This window comes from Anguilla anguilla, chromosome 12, assembly GCF_013347855.1.
Source record: "Anguilla anguilla isolate fAngAng1 chromosome 12, fAngAng1.pri, whole genome shotgun sequence".
In the NCBI taxonomy this organism is placed as follows: Eukaryota; Metazoa; Chordata; class Actinopteri; order Anguilliformes; family Anguillidae; genus Anguilla; species Anguilla anguilla.
In genome coordinates this window covers 17,595,293-17,613,132 of record NC_049212.1, presented here as the reverse complement: position 1 = coordinate 17,613,132, position 17,840 = coordinate 17,595,293, and the positions used below count along the sequence as shown (strand labels likewise).

General features: G+C 46.5%; 1 protein-coding gene across 4 annotated transcripts; it reads right to left on the bottom strand.

Annotated features, from left to right (window-relative positions):
- Positions 1-146: 146 nt before the first annotated feature.
- ccdc150 (coiled-coil domain containing 150) lies at positions 147-17,487 on the bottom strand. 4 transcript variants are annotated; one of them, XM_035384238.1, is made up of 25 exons: positions 17,393-17,487; positions 12,526-12,903; positions 12,187-12,365; positions 11,630-11,698; positions 9,272-9,388; positions 8,927-9,056; positions 8,791-8,834; positions 8,506-8,595; positions 7,865-7,972; positions 6,756-6,880; positions 6,466-6,643; positions 6,276-6,344; positions 6,035-6,130; positions 5,426-5,488; positions 5,060-5,188; positions 4,224-4,393; positions 3,063-3,144; positions 2,760-2,929; positions 2,328-2,454; positions 2,045-2,236; positions 1,771-1,839; positions 1,289-1,399; positions 934-1,020; positions 655-825; positions 147-400 (listed from the first exon to the last, which is right to left on the bottom strand). In XM_035384238.1, the coding sequence occupies exons 1-25, from the start codon at positions 17,427-17,429 to the stop codon at positions 245-247; spliced, it is 3,147 nt and encodes a 1,048-aa protein (XP_035240129.1). In that variant the 5' UTR covers positions 17,430-17,487; the 3' UTR covers positions 147-244. The 4 variants fall into 4 exon arrangements, with proteins under 4 accessions (XP_035240129.1, XP_035240130.1, XP_035240131.1 ...); XM_035384239.1 differs by lacking the exon at positions 17,393-17,487 and adding an exon at positions 14,639-14,695; XM_035384240.1 differs by lacking the exon at positions 17,393-17,487 and having other exon boundaries at positions 12,187-12,333; positions 12,526-12,651.
- Positions 17,488-17,840: the final 353 nt, after the last annotated feature.

The following is a 17,840-nucleotide window of genomic DNA, read 5'->3' as shown; positions in this document are numbered from 1 at the left end:
TTAGATACTTTGGAAGGCGGACCACAGAATGGTACAGTCAGTCAGCTAAGGGAGGCCTGACCCCAGCTTTAGCCTGGATACTTGTGTTTCTGCATGTGATGACGGTGTACCAGAATGCGTGTCATTGTGCTGTGTGTTTGTACCGCATATTAAACTGCCACATGCTAGCGCGTCTGTGTTTCTGCCTGAGGTGTGCTCTGAGAGCTGAGCGCTTCTTTCCCCGGGTTAGCGCTTTGGCGAGCGCTCATTTGTCAGTTTGTCCGTGCGTCAGCCTGTCCTTGTGTCCTGTAAGTCTGTATTGGCCCGAGATGTGGGCCAGCTCCCTCTTGGTCTCCCGGCGCTGCATCGTGGAGGTCCAGTGGTTCCGCTTCGGCCTCGTGGTGATTGGTTCGCTCTGGTCCTGGAGAACAGAGACCCTGACAGTTCATCATTCACCGTGGACCACAGAGCCCATATACACGTACACTAAAATGTTTTTAGGATCTAGACAGGCAATGGAACCGAATGAAGATCTGTAATGCATTGTGGCGCACCATGACTGCAGGAGGAATGAGGGGACGAAGGACAGAAAATCAAAGCTGAGAGATGATGGAGAATCAAATGGACGCATATTAGGAGCTGTGTGTTTGAAGGTAGCGGGCGATGGCTAAGCACCTCATTTTCACAATCAGTTGATGTACTGAGTGTCCCCTCCTTTGTGTTCCCCAGGGAACTAAGCTTCTTCGCTGCCAGTTCCTTCTTTTTCTTGGTCTTCCCCAGTTCCTTCTTCAGGGTGTGGAAATTGGACCGGAACCAGCTGTGAGCTTCAATGAGGTTCTCAGTGATCTGGGGGTGAAAATTCACGAGCAGAAGAAAGACAGGGATTAGAGGAAGGCAGGAGAGGAGCAAGGCCGGCTGGGCGGTGAGAGGGTGCTCCGGTGAAGGGCGTCTCACCTGCTGCGACTCCACGCTGGCCTCTCTCAGCCTCTCCTCCGCCTCGTCTCTGCTCCGCCTCAGCTGCCTCATGTTCTCCTCCAGCCTCTGCGCACACACCAGAGCCTCAGCGTCAATCACCCATAACCCCGCCCACTCCCACTCCAGTGTGAGAAAGTAGGAGTGAAATTAAATATAATTGAGAACAAACATTCAGAAAATTGTTAGACTTAATACAACACAAATTCTCCAGAAAAGATATGGTTTTGGCTCTGATACTGTAGATCTCTTGGATTTCTTGACTCAAATCTCTAGGACAGACAGGACACCACTATGACATTAATTTATCCTTTCTGTAAGATACAAATATACACACCTGACACTTATCCTGCAGCACCAGGCGGTGTTCTCTTTCTGTCTCCAGCTCCCCCTCCTGGCTGGAGGTCAGACGCTGCAGCTCAGATTGGAACCGTTGGATCAGCTGACTCTGGGAACACACAAGGGGTTTCCTTTCAAACATTTTTAGAAACATTTTTTATACAAGAAATAAGACTTTTCTGAACTTTTCTGAGGTATTCTTCATCTTTGTACTTTTCTCTGTGCTGTCCTACACAGTTTTAGAGTGCAGAATTAGCCTGTAAGCCTCTCTAAGTGTAAGCTTGTTCATAAGAGGGCACCGTATTAAAATGGCTGCTCACAGCGGTAATGTGTGTGTTGCTGTGCCCAGTGTGCGTGAGTGTATGAGGGTATATTTAAAGTGTGTGCATGCGTGCAGTGTGTTCAGGTCTGTATGTGTACAGGTAAGCAGTGTATGAGTAGGTGTGGGTGTGAGGAGATGTGAAAAGCATTGCGCTGTACCTGCTCATTATTTCTCCTCTGGTACTCGTCCTTCAGGCTCTCCAGACCCTTCAGAGCCTCCTCCATCTCCTGGAGGGACAGAGAGACGGCCTCCATATGAGGTCACTGTATCACATTAGGGTGTGATCAAATGGGGTTAGTGCATCACATAAGGGTGTGGCCAAATGAGGCTAGTGCGTCACATAAGGGCGTGGTCAAATGAGGCAAGTGTGTAAGTTAAGTGGATTTATGAAAAAGGTGAGTGTCAGGAAAGTGTGTTCAAGGCTGCAGGTACCTTCATTCTCAGTGAGCTGGCCATAACTGCCCGACTCTCCACAAACTGCTTCAGCTGAGTGTTCAGATCCTTGTTTCGGGCTTTCTGATTGGACACCGCTTTCTCCAGCTCACCCACCTTCTCCCGTAGCTCCCGATTGGCCCTGGAGAGGTCACCTGATCTGGAAGTTGCCTCATCCAGAGCTTTCTTCAGCTGAGAGGGGAGAGAGGGGGAGCAGAGGGAGCTTATTAAAAATAAGATTTAACCATGTGGCGGGATGGACATCTCATGGGGCCAGACGTACCTCAGTGACCTCCCTGTGTGACGCCCTCCTCTGACCGTTCCTCTCTTTCTTCAACTGCTCCTTCACAGATTCCAGATGATCAGCCAGCCATGTCACTTCCTCCCTGGTATCCCTTAGTTCTGCCTCCCTGACAGCACACATGCAGGCACGCACAAACGCACACACACACACACACACACAGACACAGATATACACACATATACACACCCACAGACACACACGCGCAAACAGAGAAAGAATGAGAGAGAAATGGACTAAAAGGCAGTTGAACACAAAGTACTGAGATATCCCTGAGGTAAAACACACTCATTATGGCATAAAGTTGAGTATGAAATCATTTGAAATACACACAGAGCTCAGCCTGCCGCAGAAGATATGATGGCTGTGCACACGCGCACACACACACACACACACACACACACACACACACACCTCTGAGAGAGCAGCTGCCGGTGCTGGCTCTGAACGTTCTCCTGCTGGTCCTGGGCCCTGCTCAGCCGGCCTACTAACTGGTTATTGGCGAGCAGGGCCTGTTCCAGTGTCTGGGCAAGCTGCTTGTTGTCCAGACTGACCGTCTCCAGGGCCTTACGCAAGGGCTCCATCTAGTGGTGTACAAAGCATCAACTACTGTGATCCTCAAGGATTAAGTCCCACGTCTCTCACTAATAAATGAGAGGAAGGGCCCTATTCTTGTATGTGCGCATCTGTGTGCTAGTGTATCTGTTTGCGTCTTACCTCTGCGTCTGTTGCAATTAGATCATGTTGGAGCTTCTCCACCTGTGTCTGTAACCTTTCTACGTCCTGCTGAATCTGTACCCTGAAAACACACACACACACACACACACACACACACAGGCACAAAATTTTAATTTTCTTTCAGGACCATTACATTTCTAAATAAATAAAAAAACTAAGAGCAGATAACTGAATCCAGATGCATGTGCAGTTAGCAGTTAGCAGCCCAGTGAATGCTGTGCACTTGTATCCCCCTGACCACTGTTGTGAAACACAACAACATAATATAACAGCCTGAGATTCCTGGGTTCCTGTGGTTGGGAAAATTAGTTTCTGCCGAAGAAACATCTCTTCATTTTAGTCGGGTGAAAAATCATGCAATTTAAAATTTAAAAATTAATGCAATTTTATTACCACAGATAAGGAGCAAAATAAAAATGCAATTTGTAAGCAATAGAGTGTTTTATTTCACAGTTAGAGAAGCACAAGATTCCATACCTCTCTTGACCCCAATCAAAAAATCTATTTAGCATTTGAGCCTTTTCAAAAGTGTGCTTTGAGATGTGTTAGCCATCAGATTGGGATCTGCTTGTGTGATCTTTAGCTGGACCACTGGGTGTTCTCCAACAGATAATTATTTTTAATTGAACTGAATCATTATACCACAGCTACTGTTATCACTTGTGTGGAAGAAAGAATATCTGGGTATATGAACAGCACAGTTCATGGCATTTCAAAATTGGTTCCAATTAAAAGCATGAACTCAGCAGAAATATTATTGCTGGATTATACCATCTGTGTGTGTGTGTGTGTGTGTGTGTGTGTGTGCGCGCGTGTGTATCATTGTATAAGTGAGTAAGCATATGCACAGGTTGAGAGGTTGAGCTCTCCTATAATAGTGTTGAGTCTGTTCACATGTGACATGGCCCTTCTGGATAGATTATTTCATACAGGATGCCTGGTATCTTATCATAGACCACAGCATCTGTAAGGGTACCACAAAGCTGTCTCTGTGCAGAGAGATAAAAGTCCCTGTGTGTCTGTCCAATCAGAAGACAGGAAAGTTTTTCTTTGCTTATGAGTGTTTCTGTTAGTGTGTGTGTGTGTGTGTGTGTGTGTACGTGTGAGTGTGCATGTGTGTGTGTGTAGAGGTGCGCGTGCCTCTCTGTCTTCAGGGTGATGACCTCCTCCTCTCTGCCCCCCAGCTCAGCCTGCAGGCTGTCGGAGCTGCTCTTCTGACGGGCGTGGGATGCCAGCATGCCCTGCAGCGTCTGTGCCACCCATTCCCCGTCCTGGCACCTCGCCCCCAGCTGCCCCTCCAGCTGGCACACCTGCAGGTACACAATCAGAGCGCCAGATTTCACAGCCAGAGCGCTTCATTAGGAAAATATGCCCTCAGACACAGGTGCTTTAGAAGGGGACAATCAGAACAACATCATGTGACTTAAAAATACACACAAATACATCCAATCTGCTATCAAATCACCCACATTAGATGAAAGCCTGGTATTAATTTCTTGTGGTAAATGCCATAAAGAAATGACAGATTTCTGGTGATTGTATCAAAATCACAGAGGAAGTGATAACCATATAGTGAAATTACTGAGTGATCTGGCCATTTTCTAACAAGTTAGTCATACTGATAGATTGAATTTCATTAGTTACAATAATGCCTGCTAATTCACCAATATATCCTAATAATGTCCTTTAAACTCAATGATGCTTACCAATGTATACCTATACAAAAATACCATACAAAATCGAGCCAAATGTAACAAAATCAAGCCAAAGCATTGACAATTGTCAAGTAACCATCACTGCACTAGTGTTAACATATAATTCCATATGCATTAGTTTACCTGGAAATATTTCCCACAGATTAACTTCTCATTTACCTAAGCTGAAACACATGCATTCCTCATATTTATGGTGTACGCCCTACATACAGCCAGCTGTAAAGTGACTTAGGATGACTGATTGGGCCACGCCCCTCCGACCTTGCTCCTGTGCAGGTCCTGCAGGCTCTCCATCTGGTCCCGGAGGGCCTGGTAATCCAGCACGGCGTCGTCCCGAGCCGCTTTGGCCAGGGCGAGCTCCTTCTCCCTCCTCTCCAGAGACGCCTCCACCTGCCCCAAAAACACACACCTCTTTTTACACTTGTCTTTTTGTGGTGCATTTTGTTTAATTGAGCCTACTTTATGCTAGGACAGTATGTGCCTATTTTATGTGACAGGTGATATACTGTCATATATTCTGAGAGCTGTAAACAGATTGTGAGAGTGTGAATGGGACAGTTCTCTATAGACAGCGTGTGAAAGAGCGAATGGGACCGCTCTCTGTGCAGGTCAAAGGTCACAGCCTACCTGTGTCAGATTCTGCTCCAGCTTCTGACACTTCAACTTCCACGAGCTGAGCTCAGCGCTGGCCTGCAGACACAAAACCCTAACACTGACTCTCAATTATTACTGTGTGTGTGTGTGCTCTTCTCTTACTGTGCCCCAGAAACCAGCAAGGGAAGATGGTCTTTAGCATCAGGTGACACTACAAATGATGTATTAAATCAGGATACTTAATCAGTGTGCCTTCTCTTTCTGCTATCTAAGGGAGCACACTTCCTGTTCACTGCACAGCAGACAGGAAACAGGATGTTGGTCCTGACAGGGCTGTAAACAGTTGATATTGAGAACTGTTTCCTTCATTATTGTTATCTGCTCAGTGAAGACTTTAATTAGTGACACCAGAGAGATAACAGATAGTTAGTCTTCCATTTTGGCTCTGCCTGTTGCCTGTCTCAAACCTTGAGTGACTCCTGTTTAAATCTTGTAAATGTCCCCAAACCCCAGGAACCTTGTAGTATGCAGCAAGGGTGAGGTAGGAGTGTGTAAGTGTAAATGTGTGTGTAAGTACGTAAGTGCATAAGTGTAAAAGTGCATGTGTAAGTGTTTAAGTGTGTGCATGGCATGTGAGAGTACCTTTGCGTACTTCTTCTCCAGCATGCTGTTCTTTTTGTCTTGCTGTTTGGGCTCATTCTGGCTGTTCAACTCAAGCTGCAGTTGCACCTCCCTGGACTGGCAGAGAGAGAGAAATATATTCCAAAAAAATCAAATACACTCAACACACAACAAAATACAGCACACACAGACACACACACATGTAATCAAGTGAGGCTTCTTCTTTCCCCCTACATCATGGCAGGTCAAAGTTCACTCCTACCTTGGCTTTGGTCAGCTGTGTCTGCAGAGAACTCCTCTCCTTCTCCAGCTTGCTCACTCTGTTTTGCATCTGTCACACAAAAAAACAATGGCAAGGTTTCCGTGGTTTCTAGTTCCACTCAATCAGAGCCATACTAAATATATACTTACACACAGAGACGCCTATAAGCAGTGGTTAGAAACACAGTCACCTCAGCCAGCGCGCATTCCCTCTCTCTCTTTGCGGCCTCTCCCTCCTTCCCAGCACCGCTCAGCTCGGCCCGAAGCCTATCGATTGTACTCTCCAAGCGCTCCCTCTGAGCGCCAGCCGTCTCCTGGGCAACCCTGGAGCTCTGCTGCAGCTGCTCGTGGTCGCGCCGCAAGGTATCGCTGTGAGGACAGAGAGTGGCCTGTGGTCTCTGCCTGTCTGTCAGCGGGGGCTCTGATTGGCCGGTTAGCGTGACTGCGATTCCGAGGTTGCGGAGAGGCAGGGGGAACTCACAGATCCTGCTGCAGTCTGAGCCGATCCTTCAGCGCCCCCTGCAGCTCCGCCTGGATGTTGCGCCGCGCGGCGTCCAGAAGCAAGTCCTGCTCCTGGAGCTGCTGGAGCACACGCTCCCGCTCTGCCTGGGAGGGGAAAGCACAGACCGACATCGTGTGTGTGTGTGTGAGAGTGTGTGTGCATGCGTGCATGTGCGCATGTGTACATAGATACATCCCCTCATCCAAAGTTGAGGCACATTCTCTAAGCATGACAAAAAGAAAGACTATAAACAATTTTTCAGCAAGAAAGTCTTGTGTACTCTCAGTTTTATACACTCTCTGACGCACTCAGAAGGTCTTTGTGCGGACGCTTATGAGGTATCTAGAATCTCAAGGTCAACTTGTTTGGTGTTTATATTTTTGCTTTCTCTGTTGCTCATTTACACTACCTAAGCACAGTTCATTTGCTACTTAGAAGTTAAAGAAAGAACAGCGTTCACAAAAACGTTTGAATATATTCTTTATATTCTATATTCTTGCATTTTATTTTCTGGAATTACCAGTCCATGCATGAGTGCTAGAATTTATGTTTTATTCTCGCTTCAGTGATGATAAAACATTTATAAATCGCACTGAATCATTTGAGCATGAGAGATATCTTCCAATCCATTTGCCACTTAATCAGTCTGAGTAAACTGCTCCGTAGTTAAATTTGTTCAAACAGCGGTAAACAAGGAAAAGCCTCACACGTCTTACAGTGTGTAAACGTGAACACGAGCGCTCATGCACTGTGAACGTAACGCGGTGCAGGGGGCCCACGGGGCCCCAGGGGGCCCCAGGTTCTCACACACAGACTGACCCCTTCAGGGCTGGAGGCGGTTCTGCGGGTCAGTACTCTACCTTAAGCTCTGCCTGGTGCTCAGACACAGACTGACCCCTTCAGGGCTGGAGGCGGTTCTGCGGGTCAGTACTCTACCTTAAGCTCTGCCTGGTGCTCAGACACAGACTGACCCCTTCAGGGCTGGAGGCGGTTCTGCGGGTCAGTACTCTACCTTAAGCTCTGCCTGGTGCTCAGACACAGACTGACCCCTTCAGGGCTGGAGGCGGTTCTGCGGGTCAGTACTCTACCTTAAGCTCTGCCTGGTGCTCAGATACAAGTCGGGCGTTCTCCACAGCCAGGGAGCGCAGAGCGGCGTTCAGCTCTGAACACTGACCCTCCAGCTGCACGTTCAGGCTCTGAACAGAGAGGGGGCAAGACACAGCGATGTATGGTGGATATGCTCACTGCTGAGCTTTCTTACACGCAACTATCTTGCAAGGTATGGCAATATCTGTGTGTGTGTGTGTGTGTGCATGAGTGTGTGTAATATGTGAAACATATTTTTTATTTAAATCTTAAGGAAAATACAAAATTCCATGCTGTACCAGTCAGGGCTGGCTGAAGTGGATGTTGTGGAGTACAGCAGTTATAATCACATGTATCCAGAAGGGCACAGTAGGATAAGGTGATATATTCAGTGATGTACAGTAGGTTTCAGTGGCATCCTAAATTCATGTAAAGCCGAACTTAGTACAGTAGAGTAGTAGTGTAAAGTAGCTTCATGGTGCATCATGGGAGAGTCACATACTCTCAGTGACGTACAGTAACAGTAGGACTTCCTGGTATATTCAGTCCTGCTGTGGCCTGCACATGGTGTAGGAGTCCGCAGTATGACCAGTGGCTAACCGTAGGTGTATACAGTTGGTATATTCAGTGGTGTCCTTCTGACCTGTACTTTTTCTGCTGCTGTTTTCAGGTTGTCATCCTTCTGTAGCCTGCTGTTCTCTTGCTGCAGTCTTTGGAGGGCCAGATGGGCAATCTGGAATACACAAAGGGTTAATTCACAATATGTGGAGGAGCGCACACACACACACTCACACTCACACACACTCACACAAGCACAGAGTATCTACACACTCATCACCTGGTCAAATGTACAACATGGACATAGCTGAAAACTGATTCAAAAACCCAGGGGAAACAGGATGTGTATTTCCACACATACAGCACTTACTTTCACTTCATCAGTCAGCTGGGAAATGATGGAATCCTTGACATCTGGAAAATAAAATGGCAGTTAGCAATGCATCCTAGTTCCAGCCCTGGTGTTAAATACAACACAGCTGACAGAGTGATTCCCAAAAACTGACCGGCTTTGTCCCTGAGCTGCTGGCACTGTTTCTCCAGCTGACCAGCTCGCTCCGCCTGTTCCTTCAGCGCCCGCCGGACGTCCTGTCTCTCACACTGCAGGGCCTGGCAGTCCGCCTGCAGGACCTGCACCTATTAGAAAGGAGCGACTCAGAGGCCCTAGCTTTCATTCTCTTATGTTCCACGAGCGCATGCCGCTGTATCGCCATCATAATCTTCCCCGTGCTGTAACGTCTATTCGGCCATTTTGACAAAGGTCATTTTTCACAAAAAGCATTTAAATCGCCTTTCCCACCTGGTTATTTATTTTATCCTCTCATTCTTTACTCCTGTTCCCAGTTTCCTACCTGTTCTCTTTCCAACTCCACCACTCCCTCCATCTCCTTCACCCTCTGCAGTAAAGCACTGTGGATTTGCTGTGCCTCTAAGCGGCAGTCTGATTCCTGAGACAGTTGCAACTTCAGCTAAGAGAGAAAAAAAACAGAGTTAAGTAATTATATATTTATATTTGTTTACATACCTGGTTTGAACACAACTGCCTCAACAGTACACTTAAGGCCCAGCGTGTTTATTTTGATCACAAAAGACTGCTTTACCAGCGAGCTGAGCCAGTAACCGCTTTATTCAAATGCATTTAATCTGTCTGCTGCCGATTTTATATCATAAAGAAATCTGCATCTGAAAAGTGCTCAGCTCCTTATAAGCTACCATCATAAGGCATAACCTGTCTGTGTTTCTTTGAATTTAGAATAGCAAGTAAACTGGATCTCTTAGAAAGGATTAGCCACCAGGATCAGTTTCATTTATGCGCAGAATGCTTTGACAGGGTTTGATTTTCCTTCTGAAGCTGAATTTGAAATCACTTAAAGAAGCCATCTGCGGCTTTGTAGTTGTGGTGTGGGGATGGCTGGTTTAAGCAGCCACACCTGCCTGGGTCAAGCTAATTAGACCTGGCCAATTGGATAATTGGTTAATAATTAGATAATTGGCCAGGCTAATTGGACCCAGGAACAGGAGTGGCTGCACCTGTGCGTAGTGAGGTAATCACTGCGCACAGGTTAAATCTGCCATCCCCACCCACACAGGGGAGCCTCTCTGTCATGACAGTGTGTTAACATCTGCTCCTCGGCTATAACATCTTGCCGACCCTTGCAAATAAACGTGGACTGTTTTAACATCTTCTCCCTGTGTCTCTGTGCTGGAGGGCCCCAAGAAAAGCCACTTCGGTGGCCTGTGGCAGGCGTGTTTGCCACAGTGGCGCCCAACGTGGGGCTTCTCCGGCACAAGAAAGAGGCACAGGAGGGCCAGCCAGGAAGCACACTGGAGGAGGAACAGCTGCGGTGTTCCTGACAGGGCTTTGGGCGGATCCTCCAGGCCAAAAACGGGGAGCGGGAGATGACCACGGAGGGGAAGGAAGCGATCCTCAGCTGGGACGCTGGGGAGCTGGACCTGGCCGTGAAGGCAGGTCAGCTACGGGCGGTGCACGAGAGGTGGTCGCGCCGTGAGCTGGACTTGGCCGGGAAGGCGGGTCAGCTACGGGCGGCGCACAAGCAGTGGCCGCGCCGTATTGCTTCCTTTCTTGTCTGTTGGTTGTTTTAGTTCATCGTTTTGGCCTGGTTGGGTTGCCCGGAGCCCGTGAAGGGGAAAGCCTGCACCAGCCTTCCAGCAGAGCCGACTGGCGGCCACCACACCTGCAAGGGTTCCTGGTCCCCAGCGCCACAAGGAAGCCAGCCCAGCCAGCCCACCAGCCCAACCACCCCACCACAGCCCCTGGAACAGCCCAAGCCGGTGACATCCCCACCAACCAGCTGAGCAGCCCAGGAATCCCCGCGCTCCGAGAGGGAGGAGGGGGGAGGGCTGCCTCATCATCCGGGGGAGGGTCACGGCTGTGCACTGGACTGTTCCGGGGCCCTTAAAGTGTTAAGGGCGCTTGGTTTTTTTGTTTCGTTTTTTTTTTTTTTCTCGCTTGGTTGGAGTGCTGGGGGGGGAGTAGGCTTCGGCCAGGGATTCTCCCTGGCCTCAGTTTGGCGTTGGGGGTATGTGGTGTGGGGATGGCTGGTTTAAGCAGCCACACCTGCCTGGGTCAAGCTAATTAGACCTGGCCAATTGGATAATTGGTTAATAATTAGATAATTGGCCAGGCTAATTGGACCCAGGAACAGGAGTGGCTGCACCTGTGCGTAGTGAGGTAATCACTGCGCACAGGTTAAATCTGCCATCCCCACCCACACAGGGGAGCCTCTCTGTCATGACAGTGTGTTAACATCTGCTCCTCGGCTATAACATCTTGCCGACCCTTGCAAATAAACGTGGACTGTTTTAACATCTTCTCCCTGTGTCTCTGTGCTGGAGGGCCCCAAGAAAAGCCACTTCGGTGGCCTGTGGCAGGCGTGTTTGCCACAGTAGTGTCGTGGAAATTATTGCCTCTCACAAAGAACAGACTGTCCACAAGGCAGCGATGGACAGTCTGTTCAGGGGACCCTTCGAAAAAATGTAGGGGAGCTACATCTTAGAAAGTTTCAGAAATGAATTGCTGAAACTCAGGTGTGTGCTTCACAGCAACGAGACTATTGAGCAACAGCATCATACTTCAAAGAACAAATACTGCTTATAAAAACAGAAATCTCAAAAGGAAGAAATATAAGAGACCCAAGGACACAGTTAACTGCCAACACTAGAGAAAAACGGCCATTTTAGCTGCTCACCTCCAACAGCTTCTCAGTCATCTGCACCTTGATCACCTTCAGATCCTCCGCAGCCAGAGCCACGTCCATCTGTTCACACATGGAGCGGGTGTTACTGCTCCCATCACTCCTACCACCACAGCTCCACCATCATCATCTACGCTGGTCTAAATATACCTTCATCAAGCAGCATACAGCCAGTTCAAAACTCAGCTGCAAAGATGTCAGCAAGGTAGGGTTAATGATTATCTGTCCAACACTGGCTACCAGTGTCCCATTCACGGCCTTGCCTCATCTCATTCTACCCAGCTTGTATCTTCTGTATGAGGGACAACAGCTTGCTACATTGTTTTCAGGCACCAAATGTCAGATTGGCATCAAACCGAAGGTAATTCTTGATGGTCTCTGAAGTCTAGTTGATAGTAAAAACAAGAAAAGCACTTGCACCTCCACTAAATAAGAATGGTACTTAATGTAACTGTTGGAAACACCGGTCATCATTAAATTGGTGTTCACATACAGGGCAGGATGGAGGCAGGGTGTGGAAAATGAGGGTGCATTAAGAGGAGGAGAAGCACCTTGGAAGTGGTGGCAACCTCCAGCTCCTCCCTCAGCCTCTGCGCCTCCTCCAGGGCCTCGTCCCGCTCCTGGCATGCCTGCCACAGCTGGTCCTGAACCCGCAACACCTCCTTCCGAGCCGCCCGCTGCTCCTCCTCACTCTCCCTCTGCAGAGCAGACAGCTGCTCCATCACATGCGCTGCGGGAAGGTCGCACAAATGAAGAGACAGACACACAAGGCCAGATAAAGAGGCCGAGAGTTAAGAGATAACCAGAAGGGAGAGAGGGAGCCAAACAGGCAAGGCTGCTGAAAGGAACATCAATGGACAGCTGGAGCGGGTCAGTGTCAAGGTCCTTACCGGAGTTAGAAGGATTCAGCTGTCTCTCCGTCTCCAGGCGGAAGGTGGTGAGTTTGAGCGAGTGCAAAATGCTCTCCAGGCGACACATGCGACTCACCAGCGCCTCACAGCTGCGCCACAGAGCCGCCGCGCCCCCCAAGCCGCCCAAGCCCCCCGCTGCCGGCCAAACCCGCACTGGGCTCACAGGTCGCTGGCAGCCGTCCTGCCCCAAGGCAGGGGAATCCAGGAGCTGCTCACACGGGACCCCCAGGGACCCCATGTCTTCGATGAGCGCCTCTGTCTGCTCCTCTGCCACCAGGAGGTGCTGCTGCACTATGGACAAGGTTTCTGGGGCCGTGGCCCCTATGTGGAGGGGCTGGATTGCAGCTCGAGACATCGCTGGGGATAATGGAGGGCCAGTGAATTACTCGCTCTTCACTGCTCAATACTTCATATGAGACTATTTGGATAGGTGGTCAGGGAATGGGATGCGATCTCAAATTTACAGGGTACAATATCAATCCTGCATGGAAAACTGATTTTGCATACTCACACACAGCACACTTCAGTGGTCTGGTTAATGCTCTTTCTTTTATTTGTCTAATCAATCTTTTATTGTCACTAATGTATATAAATACACATTCACACACGTACGTAACATTTACATGCATCTCTGGGTGACACGTTGCATCTGTCCCTAATTGGGATTGGGATGGCAGGTATGCCATCCCGCCAAGTTACGCCTTGGCGGGGGCATGCCCCATACCTATACAGCACCGAGAGTTTGGCACTTTTCAGGGTTCCCCACAGAAATAACCACAACAGCCACAGACACTCAGCCCTTAAAAACATTATATTCTGTACATTCTGACCCCATTTCAACAGACAGAATTCATAAACAACTTCACATGTCCACACAATAAAGCCCCAAACTAAGGGGATTTTGCGTTTTCTCCTTCTTCTTCTTCTTCTTCTTCTTCTTCTCTTTCTTCTTCTTCTTCTTCTTCTCATTCTTATTTTTCCTGCCGCCTATCCCACTAACAACGTGTCTCCCCATTGGACATTTCACTGACACCAGCCAAATCTTCACCTACACAACCCAATCAAAAACGCGCATACACACGCAAAATACCCATACCTTTTTACTCTGAAACATTTGCAGTTTAAACAGCTGGACCACCTGTGGCCTGTGGGCAAGGTTACAGTCTTGGGAACACAGGGTCGTAGGTTCAAGCCCAGCTAGGAATATGTTTCTTTAACCTGCTTCGACCCTCACTAATAATTGTCTACTAGCCTACTTATCAATTATTGCTTTTGCACCATATCTTCCCGCCGTTCACCGTTCATTCATTAACCGGCTACAATATTCCTAAGCTATATCCATTATGACTTACCGTCTGTACGTTCAGTTATTAACCGGCTACAATATTGCTAAGCCATATGGATTCAACGGGAGCTCTTCTGTGCTTACTGGCCTGTGTTCTTCTTTAAAACCACCGGCAGGTTTGCTAAAGATATTTCACGCATTGCATAATTATGGCATGGTGCTGCACTAACGAAGTCACAGACTGGTAAACCTCCGGTTTAGGGCTTGAATCCCGACTCGCCCTCAGGCAGATAATTTCCTCTTTTACACTAACGTTTTCTTACGCTTATATTTGCTTTACCAAAACTCACTCACGGTCACCCATATGCATTTCATGACGGCAATGTATTCCTTTTATTAAAAAGTTACACCAGTTCACCACTGTGCCATTTCTACTAACTATATTTCTTCACTTGGCTACCGTACAAAACTTTCTTATCAGCAAACGCCACGTTTCTACATTCATGTTACCTCGCCCTGTTCTCTATCTAGCCACATAGGCTACAAACAATTACTACATATGTACATTCTGCAACTTCGCAGTTTTAACTAGTCCGTCTGTGGCCTAGTGGGCATGGTTACAGTCTTGAAAACACGGGGTCGTAGGTTCAAGCCCAGCTAGGAACACGTTTCTTTAACCTGCTTCGACCCTCACTAATAATTGTCTACTACTAATCAATTATTGCTTTTGCACCATATCTACTCGCCGTTCACCGTTCAGTTATTAACCAGCTACAATATTGCTAAGCCATATGCATTATGACTTACCGTCTGTACGTTCAGTTATTAACCGGCTACAATATTGCTAAGCCATATGGATTCAACGGGATCTCTTCTGTGCTTACTGGCTTGTGTTCTTCTTTAAAACCACCGGCAGGTTTGCTAATGACATTTCACGCATTGCATAGTTATGGCATGGTGCTGCACTAACGAAGTCACAGACTGGTAAACCTCCGGTTAAGGCTTGAATCCAGACTCGCCCTCAGGCAGATAATTCTTTCTTTTACACTAACGTTTTCTTACGCTTATATTTGCTTTACCAAAACTCACTCACGGCCACCCATATGCATTTCGTGACGCAAATGTATTCCTTTTATTAAAAAGTTACACCAGTTCACCACTGTGCCATTTCTACTAACTATATTTCTTCACTTGGCTACCGTACAAAACCTTCATATCAGCAAACGCCACGTTTCTACATTCATGCTACCTCGCCCTGTTCCCTATCTAGCCACATAGGCTACAAACAATTACTACGTATGTACGTTCTGCAACTCCGCATTAAAACATTACATTTAAAATCATGATTCACTCATAAGTATAACTACTAGCACTGAACATGAGAAAAACACATTAGTGCAATAGATTGCACACATCATTTAACCGTCCACTTCAACACCTAACGTTAAATACAGACTGTTATATATACCGTTTGATAAGGAAACTAAGCTCGCTCATGGTCACTTCAATTACTTCGCACTATAGTCTGTGATCATGTCAACCTTCACCTACATCCGCATTCTGCTAAACAAACATCTTGTTTCAACTACGCAATTTCATCATTTCGCCTAATGTATCTCACACATCTTGTTATTTTCTCATATGCAAAGCCTGCTGGGACATATGCGTCTGCTCCTATTCTCCACTATCAACTTTACCGGTTCCAGCTTAACAAAACAGCAAAGAGGATTCCTACCTGCAGATAAGCCTATCAAAATGCCTTATAAACCTTACAAACACTAAAAGTGCATCTCCACGAAATAACAGACAACGGAGCAGGACAGAAGGGTACACAAGTTGCGACCTAGGCAGCTCTAATTCTACGGGCTTGCCGATTCTTTTGTCAATCAAGGCTCGTTGGATGCCCGTCAAATCCGTGAGTAGCCTACATAGCTACACTGGCCATTTTTCACCTTTTCTGATGCGTTTACAATTACGACACCTCACCATTTATCACAGCCACTGTTTTACATATATAGCAAACCGAAACTGCTAAACGTACACGCTCATCAGACTGTACAATTTCACACAAGGATAGCCATAATCCACAACCGTTTCTTACAGGGCCACTTCCCATTTCTCACTCTCGTAATAAAACGCTTTGCAAAAAGAAATGATATCTCATAAAAAACACGTTTTCAACGTACAAAACTGCCAAGTTACTCACACATACAAGACATACACCGTCAATAACTCATTCATTCAGACTGCCAAAATCCAGGCCTGCCATTAAAAGTATTGATATCAAAATGACGCCAAGTTACGGTACTACAAACAATATAGGCTATCTTGCCTCACCGAAATTTAATAACATGTATTCCAAAGCAATGCTACCCAATATTTCCTCAATTCTTTCAAGTCACTTGGCCCTGTGTTTTGTAATCTTACCATATTACAATGTCAGATCAAAGTGTCAAATATTTCGTATTGCCTCATGGAACACATTGAAATTCATGTAGAAAACTGCTGGTCAGTCACTACAGGAAGCATATTTCTCCAGAAAACATATGTTTATACTTGCTTCTGAACTGAATTTGACTAAATGTACAAGTGATTGTATATTTGCAACGTACAATAAATACATGTAAAATACATATTGTACATACATACATAGATAACTTATTTATCCCCATTGGGACATTTCCCTCGCAGCATGTTACATTCACATTTACGAACAGACATTTATACCAAGACACATACAATCATTCACGCGACAGAAAGGCTGGCCACAAAAATACATACATACCAATACAAATTGGACATATAGATGCCTATTCAATCAATCTTGACTGTGAGAAAGCCATCAACACATATGTTTGGCCTGTCCATGTACTGCACGCTTATATACACACAGGGCCAAGTGACTTGAAAGAATTGAGGAAATATTGGGTAGCATTGCTTTGGAATACATGTTATTAAATTTCGGTGAGGCAAGATAGCCTATATTGTTTGTAGTACCGTAACTTGGCGTCATTTTGATATCAATACTTTTAATGGCAGGCCTGGATTTTGGCAGTCTGAATGAATGAGTTATTGACGGTGTATGTCTTGTATGTGTGAGTAACTTGGCAGTTTTGTACGTTGAAAACGTGTTTTTTATGAGATACTAATGTACTGTCTTAATATGTACACTTGATATTACAAGGTAACAATAACAAGCAGCGACGGTTGGGAAAGACTTGCCACAGTGGACTCCGGGTGGTAGCCAGCCCAGCTAACAGATAACATTCTCACAATATTGCAGCGATGTTATAACAATGACAAGGCATTTTAGTAACATTGTGAGAACTTTTTTGTTTGTTTGATGGGTAGCTAGCCAGGGATTTAAGGTTAGCTTTAGCTCAGAATTTTAAAGTAACGAGTGATTTTTGTCTCGGGTGTCGGCGTGGGATTTCGTTGGCTGCAAATTCAGTACCTAGCCTGCGGTAATTCATCGCAAATACTTGCTTGTATTGGTACTATCTGGTTATGCATCGTTCCACAAACACATTTCGTTCCCAGTCTATTTTAAAGCCCGCTTACCTCGCATACAGGTTACTTCCTGCAGTATGGTTTCCATAGAGACGCGTCTGAAAGTTCCCTCCTTTCAAAGGGTGCGGGTGCGCCCTTTGCACACGTTATCGCCACACAATGACTCAACGGGAATTGTAGTTTATGAGGCAGGTAGGCGAACTTAAACTACATTACATGGCAGTTATTTATAGTTCATCAAATAATACATTTTGGAAGATCAATATGTGCAGTTAACCTACTGAAGAAGACACGAGATATGCACTAAGCACATTTTATTGATGGATGCAATATGTTAACAGTAGCCTATATGTTGAAATATAAGGAGAATATGGTAGACTAGATATGGCATAATGGTAGTAATGTGATGATGGATAAGAATGGGTATATGTTGCTGTTACCTTGGTCATGGTGTCGTGGAAATTATAGTCTCTCACAAAGAATCAGACTGTCCACAAGG